The 22213-nt window shown below is 43.1% G+C and overlaps 2 protein-coding genes across 2 annotated transcripts in view; both read right to left on the reverse strand.

Annotated features, from left to right (window-relative positions):
* Positions 1–39: 39 nt before the first annotated feature.
* ZXDC (ZXD family zinc finger C) lies at positions 40–11856 on the reverse strand. Its single transcript, XM_068408814.1, has 10 exons — positions 10770–11856; positions 10073–10225; positions 9023–9101; positions 8779–8909; positions 7686–7856; positions 6422–7107; positions 5617–5701; positions 4112–4284; positions 3319–3420; positions 40–2261 (listed from the first exon to the last, which is right to left on the reverse strand). The coding sequence occupies exons 1-10, from the start codon at positions 11854–11856 to the stop codon at positions 2175–2177; spliced, it is 2754 nt and encodes a 917-aa protein (XP_068264915.1). The 3' UTR covers positions 40–2174.
* Positions 11857–16411: 4555 nt separating this feature from the next.
* UROC1 (urocanate hydratase 1) overlaps positions 16412–22213 on the reverse strand; it is a 44720-nt gene continuing 38918 nt past the window's right edge. Inside the window, exons 19-20 of the mRNA XM_068408338.1 lie at positions 18556–18655; positions 16412–16552 (exon numbers count right to left, since the gene is read on the reverse strand). Coding sequence (XP_068264439.1) covers positions 16412–16552; positions 18556–18655 — 241 coding nt within the window. The remainder of the gene's footprint in view (positions 16553–18555; positions 18656–22213) is intronic.

Raw genomic sequence — 22213 nt, forward strand, 5'->3', positions numbered from 1 at the left:
CACACAAAGAACAATACCCAGTGACAAACTGACCATTAAAAAAAAAGCTTTATTAACCCTTTTGCACCAGCAGTTCTTCAGGTATCCATTGCCAGCAACGGAGTTCAACCCAAGTGATCCAATTCTCAGCCCCAAGAGGTTAGCACTTTACATTCACTTACAAAGCTGAGTGAGGTACATTTTCAGAAGTAGAAAGATTCAGTTGCAAGTCCCATAAAAAGTTGGAGTGTTCCTTGGCCATTTTAATACATTAAGAACTGGTATGGTCCTTGAGAACAGAATAATGCAGGCATATGGAGCTTGAGGTGTCTCAGCTTCCAGGGAGAGCATGGTGACCACTAGAACAAGACCCAGTAGTCCCTTCAGCATGATTCCTCCTCAATCTTTCTACCTCTCAAGAGTGGACTCCATGCTACAGTCACAGCTACTAGGTAGAAGATCTCATCTACCAATTAGTTTGGTTTGGAAACCCAACCCGAGAGGGTTAAGAGATTCCCTGGACATAAGCTGTAAACTCAGGACGAGAGGAACAGAGACACCTCAATGCTCAGGTAAGCTAAAGACAGAAATATAAACCTGGTTCAACCAGAGGATAAAATACAGCCTACAAATCAGGATCTGAAGTTGAATGTAACCTGTATACTTGTTTTTTCTCCCCAAGTCTTCAACCAAAAAAAAGCATTTATCTGGACACATACATAGTTCAAAAGGCACAGGAAGTAAAAGCATTTCTGAATGACCTCATGTGAATTCAACATCAGTATAACTGTAAAATAAATAAATATGTGCAAGATTAGAAAGATCACAATGTTCTTCTGCATGACATATCTTATTTTGTAAAAAAAAATACACATACGTGCATACACATACCTCATTGAGAATAAAAAACAGTACATACACCCTTTTATCAAACTCCTATATATAATTTTATAGGCATTCAGTACATCACCATAAGAAACATTTAAATTACTACCTTAAAATGTAACCAAAGGGTTTTTTTTTCCTATACAACCCTATACTTATTTAGGTGTCTGCAATCCAGATAAGTACAGTACATACAACCTCTCCCCCTGCCCCCAAGAGAAACTGCAGTTTTTCAGTGGGGCAAATCTTCCTAGGTAACAATTATTTTCACCTCATAAAATACTCTGACAACTGCATAATCTATAAATCAGCCAGAAGCTCCACATGCATGTGACACTCCATACCAATAAACAAGTGTTAACAGTGTCCAATTGAAAAAAAAAAAAAACAAACAAACAACAAAACCCAAAAATAAAAAGATAGTGGCCAGTTTACACGTAACTTGGCAGCAGTTTATAGATGAGATAAAATCAAGGTGCTTACATTTACGTAATGTAAATGGGAGGTCAACATTCCTCCCAAAAAAAGGAACACAAAGATAAAACAAACCTCTCTCAGATGCTGCTGGACTCTTAGCTAATCACCTACAGTGAGTACAGTGCTATTGCAGTTTTCTTTTCGAAGTTTTGCTGGAAGAATTCAGCAAAGTATTTGGGACACAGGAGCAAGGAAAGGGAGAAACTCAACATGAGCTACAAACTGATTCACAGCTAAGTTAACATTTAGAATCTAGCTTTCTAAAAAAAAGAAGATTTTAGAGCATCTCATTTTCATGGCATAGTATATTAATTTTGTTACATGTGACACTTTCTTCCAGTTTTCTGCCAAAACACAGGGGCCAAAACATTTTTTTTGTGTGTGAAAGACACTTGCAAATTTTAGCTCTTAATTCCTCAATGCCACTGGCTCCAACAGGAGACCAACAGAAGGAAAGTTTTAACTGTCCTAGGCAGGATTATAAATTTATACTTGTTAGCTGTAGAATACTTGCTTTCTGTGAAAACAGTAAATATTACCTCAGTTTGAAGTTTAATACAGTACTTCTCCCTGAAACAACACTGTACAGCAGTCTGCCTCAGTCTCTCCAACCACAAGGCAGACAGGGTATCTTACACAGGCACATCAAGTGGGATTTACATTTTTTAAGAAAATCTTTCAGCTGCAACTGTCCTTAGTAAATCGCAAAGAGTGCAACCATAATCCAGTACTCCTCATTTTCATATTTTCCTTGGAAAACGACCCACACAGTTATCTCATTCTGTCAAGACATGATTGCCCAACTGGTTTTCAAGTAACTGTTTTAGTAACAGTCATTCCAGATCCTGTAAGTTTATTGTGCTTCCGGTGAACTGAGAGTTATCAGAACCTGCATCATCTTCAGTGGAATTGTGTGGTTCCTGTTAAAGCAAACAGACAGCATGAAGAGTTCAGTGCTTTCACCTCTAGATGCTTTTAACACATATCAGTAAGGTTACCTTGATATTTATCCAAGACCAGAGAAATGCTTTGAATGGTTTAGAGGAAACCCAAAGCTTTCCTGCTTTGGGGACCCACTCAAACAGTGCCACTCCAGTTTTTATTTGGAACACTTCAGATGAGCATTACTAATGGGGATAAATTTAAAATCACTGACTATTTGCTTTTCCTCTATTAACTCTCCACCATGGCCAATGATTCTAGTACTTCTAGATTTATCATAGTAAGGTGCTCCTCGCAAATACAAAAGCAAATACAATTTTCTATCCAGGGGAAGCACACTTGGTAAGAATAACTGCATTGCAGAGTTTATCAAAACCAAAGCCCTGCATGGTCAAGTAGAAAATGTGATTTATATACATGCTAATCATTCATTGCTGCTCGGTTCTCAGACGCTCCTACTCACTAACATGCAGTTTACTGGAACAGCAGATAAGAAAATGTTTACACAAGAAGCTATACAAAGCTTTCTGCGTTCAAACAACACTGACACTCAGTAGTTAACAAGGGCAAGCAGTGAAACCAAAGACTGTAAAAGCAAGCAGACTTTTTAATCTAACTGCCATTCCCATACAGACACCGTGCTGAAATCTAGGCTCAAGATTTTATTTCCCACTTCCCACCCTTCCTGTAGCCTGTTACATATCAATTCTAATCCTCTTTCTTGACCCACTTAATATCTGCAGGATAGGATCAGGAAAACAAGGATGAGGCACTTCAGTAATAAATGAGTAACAAGTAGTTACTCATTACTCAGTTACTGAGGAAGAAAAACAACCACCTATGACATGTCAAAGGTTGGTAACACACACAAGATAAATCTTGCAGTGCAGCTCTCTGCTTACTACTTCTTGTAAGTGAACTTAAACTCCCAATGGAAAACAAGGTATTTTCATTAGGCAGAACACCAGTGTTCACAGTAAACTGTCTCCACTTTCAAGCCAGGCAATAAAACCCAAGGGCTCTGACATGCTGTACCTGAAGTATGTGAACAGGTAAATCCACTGTAAGCTGAGAATGTGACGAGGAGGACTGAGAGCTCAGTTGAAAGGGCAAGTCTCCCTCTCCTGGGGAATCATCCTGTGAATGCAGAAACATGATGGGATTACAAGACCCCCAAGCATCTCAGCACAATATGGCAAACTTCACTTAGCCTCACAATCTTAAAAAAATCTGATAAAGCTACTGCACTGTACAAGTAAGGCCTAGATCCACAAAGATATGTGGAAAGCTAACTGCCACTTAAATCTGAACCTAGCTGAGGTACACTGAACCTAGCTCGGTGCACTTCATTATCCTATCATAATCAACTTGGAAAACTGGCAAGATCTGAAAAGGAAGGAATGCTTCATCTTTCAACAAACACAACACTCAGAAATATGCTACAAGTTTCATGTTGTATCATTCAGCTTACACTTAACATAAAAGTTACAAATGTTTACACCCATCAGAAAACTAGATAGATGGAGAACTCTGACCATAGCTTCCTCCATACTATATGTTGTTGGGAATAAAGTGGAAGGAACTTGCCCTCTCTCTGGATACTATACAGATACACGCCTGGCCAAAAATGCATTACCTGCCATGCTCTACTATCAGCCCACATCTATCACTAAGTATTTTTAGAAAAAAATCTTAGGCTTTAAGATTAACTGGTACTACTGCCTACTTAAGGGCAGTAGTACCAGGTCCCAGATAGTCAGATTCTTCCATAAATGTGCCAGTTTGGGTAACAGAGAAGATGAGCATGTTTTTCCTCCCCAGCTCTTACCTGAAGAAGCTGAATTTGCACGTACTGGGCTCCAGTGGCAGGGTCCCTTATTGTCAGCCCTCCATTTGGCAGAACTACATTGCCACCCAGTCGACTGCCAGGAGTGGATGATGAAAAGTTGGTAGGGCTTACTTTACCACCCTTGCTTTTCCTCTGGCCAGAGCCAGAGGCCCCTAAAAGAGAGCAATTTTAACATTAGATGGTCAGAAGCAATTTGCCAAAGCTTCCTGCTAGTATTTTTCAATTTTATGCAGTTATTTACACTACACAGCAAACGCCTGGAACAGTGCAATATAATTAAGCACCATCTGATAACTGCTAAAAGGCCAGACAGCAATCAGCTGACAAACTCCAACTGCTGACTGAGCATCTTTTTACATGAATGCCATTAAAACCATATCACAAACTGCTAAGCTTAGGGCTCACCACTGTGGTAGCACAGAAATATCAGCATATTTGTGGAGTTATAGAAAGGAATTAGGAAGTAGAACTGCATTTTCTATTTTTAATTTTGCAGTTCATTTCCTGAGAAGTCATGTACATCATTCTTCCAAACTGTAAAAAGAGCGCAGTGTTCATTCAACGTAGTTAAACCAATTAGAAATACAAGACTCTTTAGACCACTTGGAGAAGCACGTAGTAGCATTAAGGCTGGTGAAGTGAACTACTGGGAGTCTTGAGTAGGAACAGAAATAGGAATTTTCTGAGGTCATTTTTGAGACATGCAGATTAAGTACAATCATTTTTTAAACTAATGTCCAAAAGACATGTTTGATGATACATGCCCATGTTTGATAATACATGCACATATTTGATAATACAAGAACAGTTAGAACTAGCTCCATAAAGCAGTTATCCTTTCGTACGGTGATTCACTGAACCAGACAGAATTTATGCAGGTATGCCATTTACAAATACAGAAACATGACAGTGCTCAATTCAGAACTGGTCTCTTAACTCACCTTAAAAATTATCACCTTGATTTTCAGAGGTGGAAGGTATTAAGAGCCAGTAAGGAAGAACTAAGCTATACATATATAAAATATTCCACTCCAGCCCCAAGGGTAGACATAACTCAAACACCTGAGCTTGTGCAAGTCTAGTGAGCCATGGACCACATCTGATCTGACAAAGTAACCGTGTGTAATTCACTAAGTGAAACACAGAAACAAAACAAATCCAGCTGATGTTTTCATTGTGTGTACTAAGTAAAAGAGAACCCAATAGGTAAGACCAAAAGCATAAACAACAGAAAAGAAAGTGACCTTATTTTTTTTGTTTGTTTTAATAAGAAAATAAAAAGCAGATGAAGAGATGGAGCAGATTTCTTTGTTAACTTACTGTGAATTTGATATTCCACAGAATGCGATTATCTCAAGTAAGAGATGGCAGCAATAAACCGGATGGGATATGTAAGAATGTGCTCGGAGACCTGCTCCCATTTCACTGGCAAAACCCCTTAATAATTGTAATTAGTAAATTTAACAAAATTAATGGCTTCTCACCTGTGCTGCTCCCATTCCCTTTTTGTTTTCTTTTCTTGGCTAGCTGAATGGCTCTGTAGTCTGTTCTCGCAGACCCACTGCTCTCCTAGTTAAAAAAAAAAGCCAAGAGATGCAAAGTTTTTTGAATGCAAGAACAAACCACAACAACGACCACAGACTAACGAGTTCTCAGTTGCAGTTATCTTTTACACTGCAAACACTGAATTCTAGTTTCCCATGCTCTTCTGATTAGTTTCAATTAATTCCCTGTATGTGCTTAGTATCTGGAGTTCAACACAAAAAGAAGTTAGCTCCACATTTATAAGTCTTCAAATTTTAACCATGTAAACGTTTACTTTGTGATGTAAATAAAAAGTTAAATCTGCAGTAACACAGTAAAGCAGAAAGGGAAGAGTAAAACAGGAATGAGGACTAAGATGAAAATGTTTCTGTTACTCTCCCAGACCAAATCTTTCCCTGGAATGAAATGCACAAGATATACCACGTATTCTTGGGTATTATTGTAAATTCCATTTCATCCTCAGACAGACAGCTGCTTATTTTTTAATCCCTTATTTTGAACGGTTCTTTTAACTCTCCCCACCAGAACTGCAGTATTTCACAAGTGAACTTATCACCACACTGAATCTACTTTTGACAACACACTATTCAACATAACATATATCCTTCATCATAAAAAGCCAAAATGTATGATCTGCAAAATCTGAGAGAAAGGTCTCCCTATAAGGTGTAAGTCGCAGTGGATATCCCCGATGTCAGGCTGTCTCAGTCATCTAGGGGTAAAATGAATATAGTTACTGCATACCAAAAATGAGCAGCCAGTCACTGTGCCAAGATCCATTTCTTTCTGTGCACTGTAGCTCCCTGGAGGGTTAGAGAAGACAAACTGTGTCACTACTTTACTGCCCTCTTGTTGACCAACAACGTCCGAGCTAGGAAGCAAATTCCGTTCAACTTTAGTGGGTGTTAGTAACTCAGGCACGTTGGTACCACCGAGGCTACTAGAAGGAGTCAAAGTGGCTGTGTCAATTGTTAAGTTATTGCTGGACGTCAAACCGTGCACATCTTGACTGGAATTCCTCACTGACAAAGATGCTAGCGAACCCAAGGCTTCCGCATTGACAGTCTGTACATCATCCAAATTTAAAGTGCTTTGCTGTAGAACTGTTGCACTGGTTCCCAGCAAGAGAGAACTGTCCAGGCTCTGCGGCATATCGCTGCTAGCCACCAGTATCAAGGGATCGACTGCCTGGCTTAAAGAACTGCTACTGACAGGCAGGTTTCCTCCGAGTGTTGAGCCCATCGAAGCAACATCGATCGTGACAATTCCAGAGTTCACTAGCGCCATATCTGCTGCAATTCCCGAACTGTTACTAGACACGTTGGAGAACAGGGATACGAGGTCGATGTTGCTGAGATCACTCTGTCCCGGACTAGTGAGTTCACTGCTGGGTGTGAGGGAGTTGGTTGCTTCGAGCTGAGTTAGGAGATCTGGAAGAGAAGGGTTTGGTTATACGACAGACCCTTCATCAGACAATGCTAAGGAAAAATATGAAAGATCAAAGGAGAAAGCTTAAAACTCTAGATTCTCAGCCTACTAAAACACTTTCCAGCTTCCCTGAAGCAGATTTAAGGAAAAGAAGCTTACTGAAATAAGTTCACTCCTTTACTGAGGAATTTCAGTTACAAAAGCACTTGCCAAAAGATAACGTTAAGGCAGTCCAGGCTAAGTTAGGTTGTAGAAGAGTGGAAAATGGAGTACAAAAATAAGTGCCCTTAGTCCTTGCTTATATTTTACAGAAGGCACGGAGAAAGGACAAGCTCTACTTCATTCAAAAAAGCTGCAATTTCTCACAGTTTCACACAGGTCAAGCTCAAGCCCCACTTTCTGATACTCAGTTACAGACCCCACCGAAAATTTTATGGGAAAACCAACTCCAGTCTCAGTGAAGATTCTGCCATTCATATCAACAGGGCTCAGATTTCAACATCAGTAAATACACTTTTTCCTTAATAGAACATATGGTTTTTCCATTGCACCCTCATATAGTTTGAAACAAATACTTTACCTGGGCTGAAGTTATGCTGTTTGACCATGTGCGTCTTCATACTGTGTTTGGAAGTGAACAATTTATTACAGCTGGATACAGGGCAACGAGTCTTTAATGAGTCCACATCCTGAAGATGTTTTTTGGAGTGAATATACAGACTACTTCGTGCTGAAAATTTTGCACAACAGCCTGCAAGAAGATATACAAGGCTTTAAAGTTTAGTCTAATTTCAATTTGATGTTTATATTTAGTGCCTTAACAAAACAAATCAGAGTAGCTCTGCAGAACTCTATTCGCTATTTTGCAGCGCTGTGCATACATTCAGAAGAATCAGAAGAAAGCTAAATATATATTCCCTCGCTTTACATCACGGACATCTCAACGGATAGGATAGCTCAACAACCTCTTTCTGACAACAGACTCTTAAGTCAGTCAGTGTAATGCACAACCTTTCCCCGCTATGGCATCTGAAACATAAACTCTTCATGATGGCTGCTCACAAAACCATTAAAAGGACAAACAATCACCACGTAGAGCTGCTTTACTTTACGAAGCAGAATATTCCAGATCGGACCCAGAATCTTTGTTCCTGGAGCCCTACTGAAGCAATGGAGGTAGTGCCAAGAAACCCACGGAGCAGCAGAGAGGGAACTGTATGACCACAACAGACACCATTCACATGGTCATCCACCATCCCAGCAGCAGAGACTACCACAGCGCAACCACTCAACATTCAAGATGACGTGTCACAACAGCAACACATGGCCTTGAAGATGTTGGACAGGACCACTTTTCACTACTTCTGCTGAATCAAGTGAAAAAGCTGAGCTACAGAAACTGAGTATCAGAAGTAGGATTCTCCAGAATAAAGTAGTCCTGTTCATCATAAGCAAAAAAAATTAAAAAATCAAGCTAGAGCATGAACTAACATCTTCTCCACAACGAGTTACAATGTCTTCTGTTTAGTTTTCCCTCTTCAAACTCTGTTAGAAGACTCACTCTAAATTGTTCCAACCCTGTAACAAGCTTGCATTTGGGGAAAAGGCACACACAATCTTTAGGCAATACACAGACTAATTACCCGTTAACACATGCAAGAGTGGAACAATACCTTCTACTGGACACTCAAATGGTTTTGTACCAAGGTGAGTTATACTGTGGCCTTTCAAGTGTTCTGCTCTTGTGAAGGACTTCCCACAGCCTTCTACTGGGCACATAAATCTCCTGTCATCTTCGTGTTTCCTACAAAGAAAGGAAATTGCCATTGGCATGATTAAATCCACTGCTGCTTGAGTACTGGAAGAAAAACAAACAAACAACAAGTGACTGAGGACAGTATAATCAGAAAAGGGTACCTTTTGTGTCTCAGCAGCTTGGACATACTGGTGAAAGACCAGCCACAACCTTCAAAGTCACAGATAAAAGGCCTTTCACCTTAAACAAAGAAAGGTTACAATAATAATCTAACACAGAAATACACACTGCTACTAGAAAATCTCAAAAGCTGCTTAAATTGAATTAATTTAAGACAAGACTCAACAACCCTCTCCTGCAATTCACTGCAGAGTACTGTGATGCCCCTTCCCTCTCATACAGTTTGAGCCTTCTTTAACTCAAGGCCATCACATCTTTCCACATCTTTGCATCAGGGAGAACAGATAATTATCAATCCATCTCATATTAATCTGAGCTGTCTTGAAGGTGCTTCAATAACCAATAACAGCATTAATCAAACCAGAGACACAACTGAAATGTCTTTTTCTGTTTTCATGACCTGTGACTATATGTTGATAACAACACAGTGAAGCATGTAAAGTTGGTTTCCATCACATCTATGAACTTAACAAAAGTGACACTTGAAAAAAAAAACCACAAAAACCAAAGCCCACACTGTAAAGCCGTGAAAGCAGGAAAACAGAGGACAGTAGAGAACACACACAATTGTCTTTAAAACATCAAAATGCTGGATCTCAGCTTCGCAGTGGTCCTTGCAAGTCAGGAGTGCTTACTTGAGTTGAAATTTATCTTCTTGCAGTTCCAAATCTTGGTACATACAGCCCACATGTTCTGAGAGTTTTTTAGCCATTTGTTTTGACCAGGATTAGAATTTACACAATGATTTGAATGTCTATGAGATTGGGAATAGAGCTGGGATAATTCTTCTGAACAGAGTTCACCTGCCAAAAGCCACAGCTTTGCACATCCATAGCTACTTTGCATTTGGCAAATTCATTCAGCTGACTCCTACCCTCCAGAAAGCCAAGAATCAAACATTTTCACTGACCATATAATTCATGTCACCCTTTCTCCCTTCATGACTTTCATTTTTTCCAGCAAACTGAAGTCCACTCTCCACATATTATCTCCCATGTACTTCCCCAGGTACAAGTCACCCTCATGAATACCTGTGTGACTCCTCATGTGGATTTTCAGTCGGCAGGCTTTGTCGTACTGCTTGTTACAGCCAGGGAATGAACAGGTGAACTGCTCTTGCTCTCTGAAGTGGGCTCGATTATGGGAGAATAACGCACTGACTGTGATAAACGTTCTTTCACAGCCTGGGGAGAGAAGGGAAACTGCGCATCAGCTTGATACAAAATTGAATCAGGAAAACTGCATTCTTTTCTCCCTCCCAACTTTTAGTGATGGACCTTCCTAATCCTTTCTCCAGGATATTATATCCTGGCAGACGGAAAAACCAAACAATGCAATTCTAAACTACAAAACTCCCAGGGATTACAATTATTTAGACAAGGTGGGCAATCAAACCACATACAGCCCGGTTTAAGGTGTGCCACTGAAGACTTGTGCTGTGACTTAAGGCGTTTCACCCCACCAGCACACAGCCACACGTAAGCTGACCAGTGAAGGCGCGGCATCCTCCAGCTCCCAAACGTTCCCTCTTAATAACGGAGGTGGCCTGGAGCGAGGGCCTTCGTTGACATCCGGGGAGCGACCCGAAGGGGAAGGAGGGGCAGCGGGGAGGCAAAGCGAGCCGAGACGCAGCCCAGACTCAGGGCAGGGATCCCATCCCTACCTGGGCGAGCTATTTTTTGGAAGGGGAGGGAAGCGAACCAAGCCCCAGGCCCGGAGGCGGCTTACCGGGGAAGTCGCAGCGGTAGGGCCGCTCGGGCTCCAGGTGGCTGCGGCGGCGGTGGGCGGCGAGGCGGGCGGCGCTGGGGAAGCGCTGCCCGCACGCCTCGCACTTGTGCGCCGCCTCCTGCTCGTGGGCGCGGCTGTGGGCCCGCAGGTTGTACACGGTGGTGAAGCGCTTGGCGCAGCCCGGCGCCGCGCAGGCGAAGGGCCGCAGCTTGTCGTGCGAGTGCAGGTGCCGCCGCAGCTTGTAGGCCGTGGCAAAGGACCAGGCGCAGCCCGGCACCGGGCACCCGAAGGGCCGCGCCGCCGCCCCCGCCGCTCCCCGCCCGTCCTCCCCGCCGCCGCCGTGAGCCGAGAGGCGGTGCAGCCGCAGCTGCTGTTTGCGGGGGAAGGCCTCGCCGCAGCGAGGCTCTGGGCAGGGGAAGGCCGGCGGCGAGCGCGGCCGTGGCCCGCCCGGCGGCTCGGCGGGGCTGGAGGCGGCTGGTGGCGGCGGCGGGGCGGGAGGCGGCGGCGCAGCACCCGCGGCCTGCTCGGCGCCGGGCCCCAGCGTCAGGACGCCGTTCTCGATGCGCACCACCAGGCTCTGGTTGTTGATGGTGATGGTCCCCGCGAAGGAGCCGTCCTCCGCCCCGCCGCCTCCATCGCCGCTAGCGGGGGGCAGCGGCGGGGGAGGAGGCGGCGGCGGTGCCGAACCGGAGGCCTCCTCCGGAGGCTCGGCGGGCGGCGGGCCGGCCTGGGCGCGCCCCGCTTCGCCGCCGCCCGGGCCGGCCTCGGCCGCGCCGCGCACCACGTTGAAGACGAGCAGGAGCCCGTCATTGTCGGGCGCGGGCCCCGCCGGCGGCGCGCAGGGGCTAGGCGCCGGGCTGGCGCCGGGCTCCGGCTTCTCCTCCACCAACAGCACCGGGAAGCTCACGTAGACGCCCGACGCGGCGCTGCTGACAGCGGAGGAGGAGGAGGCGGCGGTGGCCGCCGGCTCCCAGTCGGGCGGCGGCGGCGGGCGGCGCGGGGCTGCGGGCGGCGCGGCGGGGCCGCCATGTTGGGCGCCGGGCCGGGCCCGGGCCGCCTCCGCGGCGGGCAGCCCCTGCGTTTCCATCTTGGGGGTCCCTGTAGCAGCGGCTGAAACCGGAGCCGCGGGGCGGGGCCGGCGCGGGCCAGCGAGGAAACCCGGAGCGTGGCGCTACGGAGCGGAGCGGGCGCGGCTGGCGCCGGGGAAACCCGGAGCGCGGAGTTCCGGACGGGGCGGAGCGGGGCTCCTGCGGGCGGGGGTGCCCCGGGGGAAGGCTGCACCGGTGGCTGTCGTACACTAGCGAGCTGCTGCACAGCAGCTGCTACCTTTGATGCCCCTCGATAGCTAAAGGGGCAGAGTAGGAATGAACTGGGGATTATTCCGGTATTTATTTCTGTAAGTAGTAAGGAAGCTTGCAGCCCCGTTTGGAGAGTTGCGGTAGGTAAATAGCACAATAGCCTGTGCACCTTCAGCAGAAATATGACAATAGCATCATGAACCAGCCTTGAGCGATGCACATTGCCCGTTCAAAGAACGGCTGTGCCCCTCCGTCCTCCGCGACAGCCAAAGGCGCAGAAGCGGGCCGGGGGGCAGTGAGGAGGGCTGCGGAGCTGCTGCGGGGCTGTGCGGAGGGATCACGCTGCAAAGGAGCGGGGGGGGAAAGGACAAACACTGACAAGAAAGATTGAGGGTAGGAAAGAGGCTCCCAACTGACACGCTGATGCTGAAGTCAGTTGAGCCCAGGCGAAAACCCCCTACAAATTCAGCTAAAGCATGAAACAGTTTTTTTCATTCTTGGGTGAAGCTTTCTTTGGGAGAATGCTCAGCTGCCTTCTGGCGCTCCAGTACTTAGGGAAAATTACCCTGCATTTGCCGTGGAAATGGCAGGAGCCCCTCCTGCTGCGGGACCGAGGAGCAGTCCCAGCAGATGGTGCTGTGATCCTTCCACCGGCCAGATTATTTGTCCTTTCCCCTGAGCAATTTTGCATCAAATCTCCAACAGTAAGGCTGGGAGACTGCTGGCCAGGCACACTCGGCTCCTGGGGAGCTGGTACTTCTCGCCATAGAGCTGTAGGTACACCCAGAGCTCCACTGTGCACCCTCACAGCCATGTGTGCAGAGTCCGAAGGCCCTGGGTACTTGAGGTCAGCCTCCTCTGAAATCCCCCTTACCCCACTGCTGTCACTGGGTGTGGGTCGTTCCTGTTCTTGGCTGCCCCTAGCCATCCTGATCTCCCCGTGGAGGTCTTTGCAGAACCTTCCTTCGTGTTCCTAGGAAAAGAAAGGTCTGCTCAGGAGTTTATTGCTTAACATATAGGTGCATCCCTGGTTGAAGGATGTCAAACCTGAAGGAGAAAAGAAAAAAAAAAAAAATCAAGCCACAAATCCCTTATATTTGCCACAGCCTGGAGAGATTCAGCAAGACCCTAAGTAGGAGAGCTAACAGCTCTCTCATGTCACAAGCTTTATACCTGTAAAAACTACTGCAGTTACAGACATATGAGTGTCCTGCATGAATTATCCTTCGTCACCAAGTTCTTGCTTCTATCTGCAACCAGGCACAAGCTTTCTGGGACAAGTGTCTGTGGTTTGAGGAAAGCATTAAGGTCCTAAAATTCATGGGAAGGATGCTTCAGCCTGTGGCAAGCTTGAGACTTCACTACAGAAATTCACTACCTTGATATCTACTGTCTGGATCTGATCTGATGCAATGCCTGCACATGGATGGCCTGAAGACTGCTATCCCAGTATTTGGTTTGTCCAGCACTGAGGTCAGCTACCTAAAAATGACATCAGCATCCCCACAGAATAGCCCAGTCACAGTCTCAGCTTCTCTGCAAACAAGTAGAGAACAGATAAAACGAGGCTCAGGGAATCTTCACACTGGGCTTGTTTATGGTTTCTGTATGCTGGAAACCACAGGCAGTAACAGGTTACTGTTTCCCTGTGCCCTCCCCAAGGTATTGTAAACCTCGGTCAGTTCACGTTTAAGTGCTTGAGATATGCAGTTAAAAGACCAAAGTAAATGTAAATGTATACACATAACTATATACTTCATAATTAAAATAAACAACAGTGAATAGTCAAATATCACCCACTGCTCATCAGTTCACTGCCTTTCTGTAACCCACTTTGCCTTACTCATGCTACCTCATTAATAAAGACTTTATAATCAGAACTTCAACTAGTAGCTCTTGTATAGCACTCATACATCCAGGTTCTATGTCTCCCTACAGGTAGTCCAGAGTTATAAATTCCCAGGGACTTGGGTGGCATTAAACACAGGTATACTTGCAAGGTTATGTCCTCTGGTCCATAAAGCTGCAAGGATGAAAACAAGGTTCCTTTTTTGTCTGGGATGTGAAGGTGAGCATGCTGGCAGGTACCCCAGTACTAAACAATACAAAGGTGAAGAATTCATAGTAAATATTTCTTCAAGATTTTGTCTTTGGTGGATTTTCAACTCAGAATTAAGATGAATCTACGGAGCAGCTCTACATTCCTTAGTACAGAAAAGCCAATGTATTTTCTGGTTGTTCCTCTTGACAAAACAGTACCCTAGTGCTTTTGGGCTATGAAGACTAGAGTGGTTTTGTACAATACCAAGATACTAACTTTGGACCCAGTCCAGTGTGGTTATTAATAATAGGTAATGCATAACATATGTCAAAGCAAAAGCTGTCAATTCTGGCTGACAACTACTCACATCTCCATCATGTAACTTGGCAATGTGGGCGGTTTTTTCCATAATACGAAGCAATCCCGATCAACTGCAGATTGCACTTCACAGAAGGTTCAGTTACAAGCAGATGCCAGGCTCTCACTATTCATCTGGAGACATATACAGTACGTGAACAGAGTAAAGAACTGGATTGTGATTCAAAATAAATGGCTTCCTTTACTTGGCACCAGAGGCAACACAGAGTTGCAGAGTGTGCTCACCAGGCAAGTACCGCAGGGTCTAACAGTTGTAAAGTTTTTTGAGTCCCCACAGTCCTGAGAACTGCAGCTCATCACATCTTATCTGCAGCAGCCACGCAGGTTTACCTGTGTAACCCCTTTCCCTTCCAAGGGGTAATGGATACAGTGCCAAGGAGACTGACAGGCCAGATCAAGTCCAGTACCCCGTGCACACCAGGGCAGGGATTGCTGACGCTCTGGGTTCATGTCTGAATGAGGCCCATATGCAAGGGCCATGCTTAGCATGAAACACAATAGCTAAGAATTATTTTTGTACACGCACCCACATATAGAGATGTGTACAAAATATGTGTATGTAAAATATGTTTCTGTAAATACATACATGTATATATCTGTTAATATGCATGTGTATAGGAGCTTCAAAGTAAGCCTCAATTTTTGGTTCAGCATCACAGCTGATCAGAACAAAATACTTCAGTGAGTTACTGTTAACACAAATATAACAGTAGGTTCAGGTGCAAAATATGCATTCCTTCAGTTGCATCTAGGCCCCCTGGTTCTGTGCCTTCCTAACTCTTCCCAGGAAGAAGAAGGGAGAATAAAAAGACCTTTCTATCTCCATTTTACTTTATAATCAACTTCTGTGTGAAGGAAGACCACACTGTCTTGTCTTTGGTGCTTTAGTTTGTTTCACATCAGTTGTGTTTTATTTCAGAAGGAAAGCCTACATGATCATTTTTTTATAGTGCTTTACTAATTCCACCACTCACATCCAAATGGGTGAGTAGCCCATGTTTTTTTCACTAAAAAGCACCAGCCAGCACCAAGGATCTAGATTTTCTGGAGGTTTCCATCCATTTAGAAGCTGTTCAAGTGCAATGTCTTCTACAAAAGAACAGACTTGTTGTGAGGCAGCAAAGCACATGTACCTGATTCAGCAGAATGGCACCATCTCAGGCTGATGCAGAATGTGGCTCACACTAATTTATCATGAGTTGTTCCACATTTTCCTGGCCTTGCTGTAAGACGTTTGGAAACGGTCTAGTACATACTGCTTTCACGCTTTTCCACCCACTTCCTGGCACTGCATTCTGTTCCTGCTTCTGGTGAAAATCTTGGGTGAAAATTTCAGGGAAAACCACATGCAGGCTAGCTGCGCTAACCAGTTACAGTTTATCTGTCGCTTTCTATTGTGATCACCAAACGCTTTTATGGCAATATAGAAAAGCTTGAGTCTAGCACGTGTGGTATCAGTACATCCTCCACCAGCTGAAGAACAAGTTTGTTTACACACCCACATGTTTGGCTATTGGATTTCATGGCTATTTGCTGATAGCAGCATATCCTGAATTAGAATGAAGAGTTCCAATTCCCATTCCACATTTGATCTGTCAGACTCTCCTTAATTTATGAATTACCAGGAATAAGTGGATTTTTTTTTTAATTGAATTTTCAAGGACAAAATTCCAGTTCCTTTCCTTACAATGAATAGTTTCTTATTGCAAACATTGTTCCAAATATGATAGTGAAAAGACTGTTCCCGACATCAATGGACCTGTCACAAACAGATACGGGTTTGGCCCATTAACAAGGGGAAAAAAAAGAACTTACATGGAAGAGACATTTGCAAGGCTTTTATCATTTGGCCAGAGAGCAAAATAGGATATCAAGAAAGCAACTTCAAATGTATCTGCAAGGACAACATTGCACTTGGAACATCACTAACGTTTCAGGACTTGCTCCAAGATGTTCTCATCCACCACCTTGTGAGGGAGAGTCACCTTCAATGTGGCATTCTCTTTCATTGCTTGACAGATCGTTTCATAAGCATAATCATTACCCGACCAGCAGCGTCTGGCAACCTGTCAGACCAGAAAATCAATGGGCGTAAAAATCGTACATTTCTCTTGCCACATCCATCTTACACAACATTTGTGCAAACACTGGCACCCAATTTCATTACAATAAATCTTTCAACCCTCTGCCAGTCTTGAAGTAATTTTTGTAATATCTACTTTATTTTTCTGAGCAGGATTTGGATGGACTTGGTACATTTTAATGCAGAAACATATTATTGGGCAGGTAACATTGGTAGAGCCAGGTACCTTACAAACTTTAAAAAATTCCCTCACTAAAAATAATTCTGCACTCTGTAATTAGATAAGAGTATGATTTAAGCAACTGATGTTTTTGTAGTGGGATAAATATTTTAAAAAGGAAGATGTCACTCAATGCATTTTCAAACTGTGAAATCAAGGCACCAAATTCTCCGCCAGGATGTAAGGATGAAACTCCATGGACAGCCAGGGAACTGGTAAACCCCTCTTCCAACAGCAAGATTCCCCAGATGAAAAAAAGTCAAGATTAGGCACAAAGGAAATAAGTCCTTCCCCTGTATTCAATGCCTTACAGATCTCTCTCTATTATGAATTGCAAATCAGTGTCTGAAACATTCAGACTCAAAATTGTTCAAGAAAGAAAATACTTAGGTTCCAATTAAGAAAAATATTTAAGCATATGATTAATGTAAGGCTAATAAAAGTTCCCAGGATCATAGCAATAACAGCTAGAAATGAACTTTCAAGTCAACAACTCAATTTCCCTGCCACTCACCTATGATTATTCCTGGCAGTATATTTTCAAGGGTACACTCCAGTTTCTTTCCAGTCTTGTATATAATATGGGTAACATTCTCAGATTGTCCTTTTTCAACATGTGTGTGGGGGAGTGGAATTTTTGCTTGCAATAAATCAGAGCAGCAAAAGATTTACTGGGTTTTTAACAGGCTCTCTCTGATACACAGTGCTTGTTAAGGGTTTGTCATCATTACTCTGATCTACAAATTAATATAATTGTCCTCCTCCTTCTTCCTTAATAGTTTATTAATGTGTTATTTCAAATCTGGGACAATGAATACGTGCAAATTGTTCCTCCTTCTCTTCTACCCTCAGTCATGCCAGGTCTTAGGGGAAGAAAAAAAAATGTTTAGTTCTAAGGCAAGAAGGAATTCTGCAATACTCTTGAGAAGTAAAAAGGAACAGATCATGTCAGCATTGGCAAGGAGCTCCCTCAATACATCAGATCCTTGTGAGGTTACGCGACTGAAATGCAGCAGGTTTTGTCCTTTAATTGGACTGTGAATCACTATGTCCTGTTGATTTGGTTCCTTGCAAGTATTGAATCAAAACCTTTCTGCAACTTCAGAGATGGGATCCTAATCTTAAACCCAGACAGGACCTATCTGGACACTAATGGAATGAAAAAACTCTTAATGGCAGAAGCTGGAAGAGCTGGCGCTTAAATGACAAGCCTTTCAAGATATCTAGATCTAGAAGATAGGAATAGACAAGAGTAAAGTTCATATAGTTGTCAATTGTATTATGTAGGCAAACAACAATGCCAACATGTCTAACAAAATTACCATAAGCATGCTTCCCTTTCTGCTTAAAAAATAACAAAACATGCACCAAGATATGTGGAAAGTATTGGACTCCAATATGTTGTAAAGTCAGAGAGGGTGGTCCCAACACATTACCAAAGAATTATTCGGCCTCTTTTATTGACTTAAAGTCCTTTGAAGTTGGTTGGAGAAAAAAAAACAGCCAACCAAACAACCTGTTGACTCTAGAGAAATCACGCCCATAACCACCCATATTAGAAGCAGTGAATAAAATTAATCACTTGGCCCATTAGAACTATTGCTGGGATGCAAAAAGCCAGATCCCAAGAACTCCTGCCTGTGTGCTCATACTCCTCTTCAGTTAGAAAAAAAAAAAAAGGAGCACTGGAACCTGAGTACCTAAACAAAGATAGTCCCAGAGGAAGGAAGATAATAAAGTGAACACATATAATGAGTTTTGCTTACTCCATTGGAAACATCCCAGCTGAGCATCATCTTAGCCCGTTCCTCAGCCTCTGTGGACCCATCCAAAACCAGGCCAAATCCCCCATTGATCACTTCACCCCTAAAAATAATATAAAGATAAGAGAATTAAATGAAAATAATTCAAACCAATCCTACAAAATTCACAGGAATGGATTTGTTAAGTTGCACTGGAAGAAGGATGAGAACATAGAAATGGTCCTGAACAAGAGACTATCAGTGACCTTTTATACTTAGGAAAAAAAAAAAAATCAGCAGGGCAAAAGTCTAGTTTCCTGACCTGCAGCAAACCTATTCCTCCTTTCTTGTAGTGCCCAGCTAGCAGTCAGTATCTGCTCCAAGCAGGAGTGCCAAAAATTAAGCTTGCATTGCATCTCCTGAGGACTGCACACTGTAACAAGTAAAGAAAGGATAGCACTTCTGATGGGCTGGAGAGTCACCTGTCTCAGGGTATTTTTAAAGGTTAAGCTGTTTGTGTTTGCTGCACTAGAGCCTGCCATACAGATAGGATCATGAGGAGGACTGTGTACTTATTGAAGCAGACAGATGGATCTATTTATATTCTCTCGGGACAAATGACAGAGCATAAGTATTTTATTAAAAAAGTGTTAACCACCACTTAATGAACATCTGCCTCGATCATTTCAAAAACAGTCATTCATTTTGTATGAGATACATAGATGTTTAAAGACATCAGTGCCAACTTTTGAGGAAGCAGACGTGTTGGCAGGAGAAGAACAGAAATATGTTAAAACTAACAGATTATACTTAGAAGAAATACCAGTCTGGTTTTAAAAGGACAGGGAAAACACGCAGAGAAAAAAACATCTTGTCTGACTTGCTGAGTCTGGCCTGCTCAAGTTCCTGTTTTGTTGCATATGGTGAATCGTGGTGAATGCAGCTGGGTAATTATCTATCTGATGCTGTAAATCTGTGAGAGTTTCTGGCATTATAACTCAGCATCAGCAGTACCTGAGGGACGGGGCATATCATACAGCAACACCTGCTATGAGAGACTACTAATGGAGATCCCCCAAGGCAGGATTTTGCCCTCTGTGTTTTATAGTTAATATAATGAATAAGTTTACAAAATTTACACAGAATAACATCAGACATATCCATGAATCAGGCAGGAGTTAGGTGCCTTCCAGTCCAGGAAGGAATTGTTTCTTACTGTATATTTTCCAGCAATAACTTGAGCTTCTCAGGAAATGGAGAAATGAGGCTACACTGGAGCCTCACAGACCTGAGATCTACTTCCTGAAACTAGAATGCACATTTTCTTGTTTTCAATGTAATGTTGTTACTTACGTGATGTTAATTCCCTTTCACTAGTTATAGACACTACCTGTGTGCTAAGTAGGACTTTGTCACATAGTTGAGCAAGGAACTTAGAGCTCCAGATCTCACCATCACGGTACCATTCTGCGAATTCCCTCCACTTTACCATATTAGATATATCATTATTACAAAAATACATTTTCTGTTGAAAGGCACAGTTTTCTTGAAACTGACAGTTCTCATGCAGAATGTCAGTGAATGGATCAGTTTCTTGTCTTTAGCAAGAAAATTTGAAACAGTCATGTTTTCAATTGAGATGTTTGAATATTGGAAACTCCGACTCTTCAAAATAGTGTTTCTTTTTGATTGACACTGTCAACACTTTTCAGCCTGGAATTTAATTTCCAGAATATTTTTGCCGTGTGAAATCTTTCATTAGTTCTGTTCTTAGTCTCATTTGGGGATGAAAAAAACCATCCAAACATCTGCATTTCTTGCAAATTCTACTTTTTTAATAGCTCATGTTGTTATTGTCTTCTCCAAAAGAGGGGACCAGACTGGATGACAACGTTACAAAGGTAATTATATCAAGACCAGGGCCAGTTACCTCACCATACTCTGCTGCTTCTGTGTACAGAGACCAAACTAGCACTATTCTTTACTGTCAAAGTACCAAGCTAGAGGACACTTATGAACGTCAGTGATGCCACTGCAATGTAAATGGGATCACAGTATGAGCACACCTCAAGATAGCCTGTTGGCAATATCAGACAATGAGAAAATCAGACCTCTGGACCAGTGCTTTATAAAGATATTCCACACAGGAAGATGATGTTCTTTTAGTGGCAAAGATCCCCGCTGTGCGCAGCATCCCTAAGAGCATCCTTTGAAGCTTAGGCATGAACAGTGAGCTTCTGATTTCACTTGCACTCCATAAATTTAGAGTCTCTCCATCAATTTCCATGGAGTTACTCCAGTGTAAATCAGAATGAGTCATCAGAATCTGTTCTACTGTCTGAAAATCATTCATAAATTAAATGCCAATCTTTGTTAGGATGGATTTTCTAGCAAAACCTCTCACTTTTAAAGGGGAGCTCTCTGCCTTCATTAGCATTGGGTCACATTTTCAGGTAATTAAAGAAACATGTGGCATTTTGACCTAAGCTACCCTCCTATAACTTCCAGATGTCGTCTCCTAAGGTGATCAAAGAAAACAAGGCCTCTCTCACAACCAAGATGTCACACTGTCAACAGTGCAGTTCGATTCTTAAATTGCTTCTGCCTTTTTGTTGCTACAGGTTACTCAGGCTCTGTACTAATATACATTCTCCTGCAAATAAAAAGGCAGCAAGAAATGAATAACACTCATTTACTGTAATTATAGTCAAAACTATGTTAATCTTAAGTCTCTCAAACAGCACATGTGATGCAGATTCCAGCTAAAGAAATATTAATCCTGCTTTTTCTCTTTGCCCCACAAGGCTATAGTACAGAAAAATCAAAGCAGGTAAATAGCACTTCTCTATTGTCGTAGGGAAGATATGGCAGATCTGTCAGCAGTTCCAGGCAAGCCCAGCTTCTACAGGGAGGACTGGTAGCTGAAGACAGTGCAATTGCCATTCCTGAACTCCCTGAACAGAAACTTGCCAATGAAAACTTCATTTCTCTCTAATCACGTGCATATTTGTTTATAAATATATAATAAGCTTCCACATGCACTTTCATGTTTACAAATCAGCTGATGACAAGAAGATTTTATCAGGCACATGGAGATTTCTTTATGGCAAAGTCAGCTGAATTTTTAGCTCTCTAGAGAAAAACGAAAAACAGGGTCCTAAAACCTAAAGGCATCTGTCTCTTCCAGGCAAAGAAAATAATTTTTTATGGTTGAGTGGTTTTTTTGCTTCTTTTACCACCTTTAAATTATTCCTCTCTTTCTCCTTAGAAGGCAGAGGAGTGCAGCATTTTAACTAGCCAGGGTGGTGCCATGATTAGTTAAGCCCAGCAGAACCACTTGTCGTGCCGTGGCTTTCGGGGGCTCTCCAGGCCGCTGCATCTAATGACACGACATTGTTACCACATCTGACTCTCAGCATGGTGGCTTATTAAGGCTCGTGCAGAGACAGGCCTAATTTTCAGGCTCCGCATTCTTCACTGAAGCACAGTAGCTTAATCACAGAGGGCTATGACTGCTCCCGAGAACAAGGTGAGCAGATACTGTTCCATAACGACAAGCCGCTAAGGAGCCATAGGAAATGTCAAAAAGGATAACCAAACCCTGTTTCTTCATCGATATTTTGATTTCAGTGACTAGCCACACGCTAATTTTCTGATGCATTATATAAATGACAGCACCTCT

This window comes from Nyctibius grandis, chromosome 10 (assembly GCF_013368605.1).
Source record: "Nyctibius grandis isolate bNycGra1 chromosome 10, bNycGra1.pri, whole genome shotgun sequence".
NCBI classification, from domain to species: domain Eukaryota; kingdom Metazoa; phylum Chordata; class Aves; order Nyctibiiformes; family Nyctibiidae; genus Nyctibius; species Nyctibius grandis.

Bases quoted from the DNA above. Each gene is read 5' to 3' on its own strand.
- ZXDC (XM_068408814.1), bottom strand. From the start codon at position 11,856: ATGGAAACGCAGGGGCTGCCCGCCGCGGAGGCGGCCCGGGCCCGGCCC. The intron at 5,702-6,421 runs GTATGCAGTAAC...TTTTTTAACTAG, and splicing joins TGACTGGCTGCTCATTTTTG to GAGAGCAGTGGGTCTGCGAG. The intron at 3,421-4,111 runs GTAAGAGCTGGG...CTGCATTCACAG, and splicing joins TGCAAATTCAGCTTCTTCAG to GATGATTCCCCAGGAGAGGG.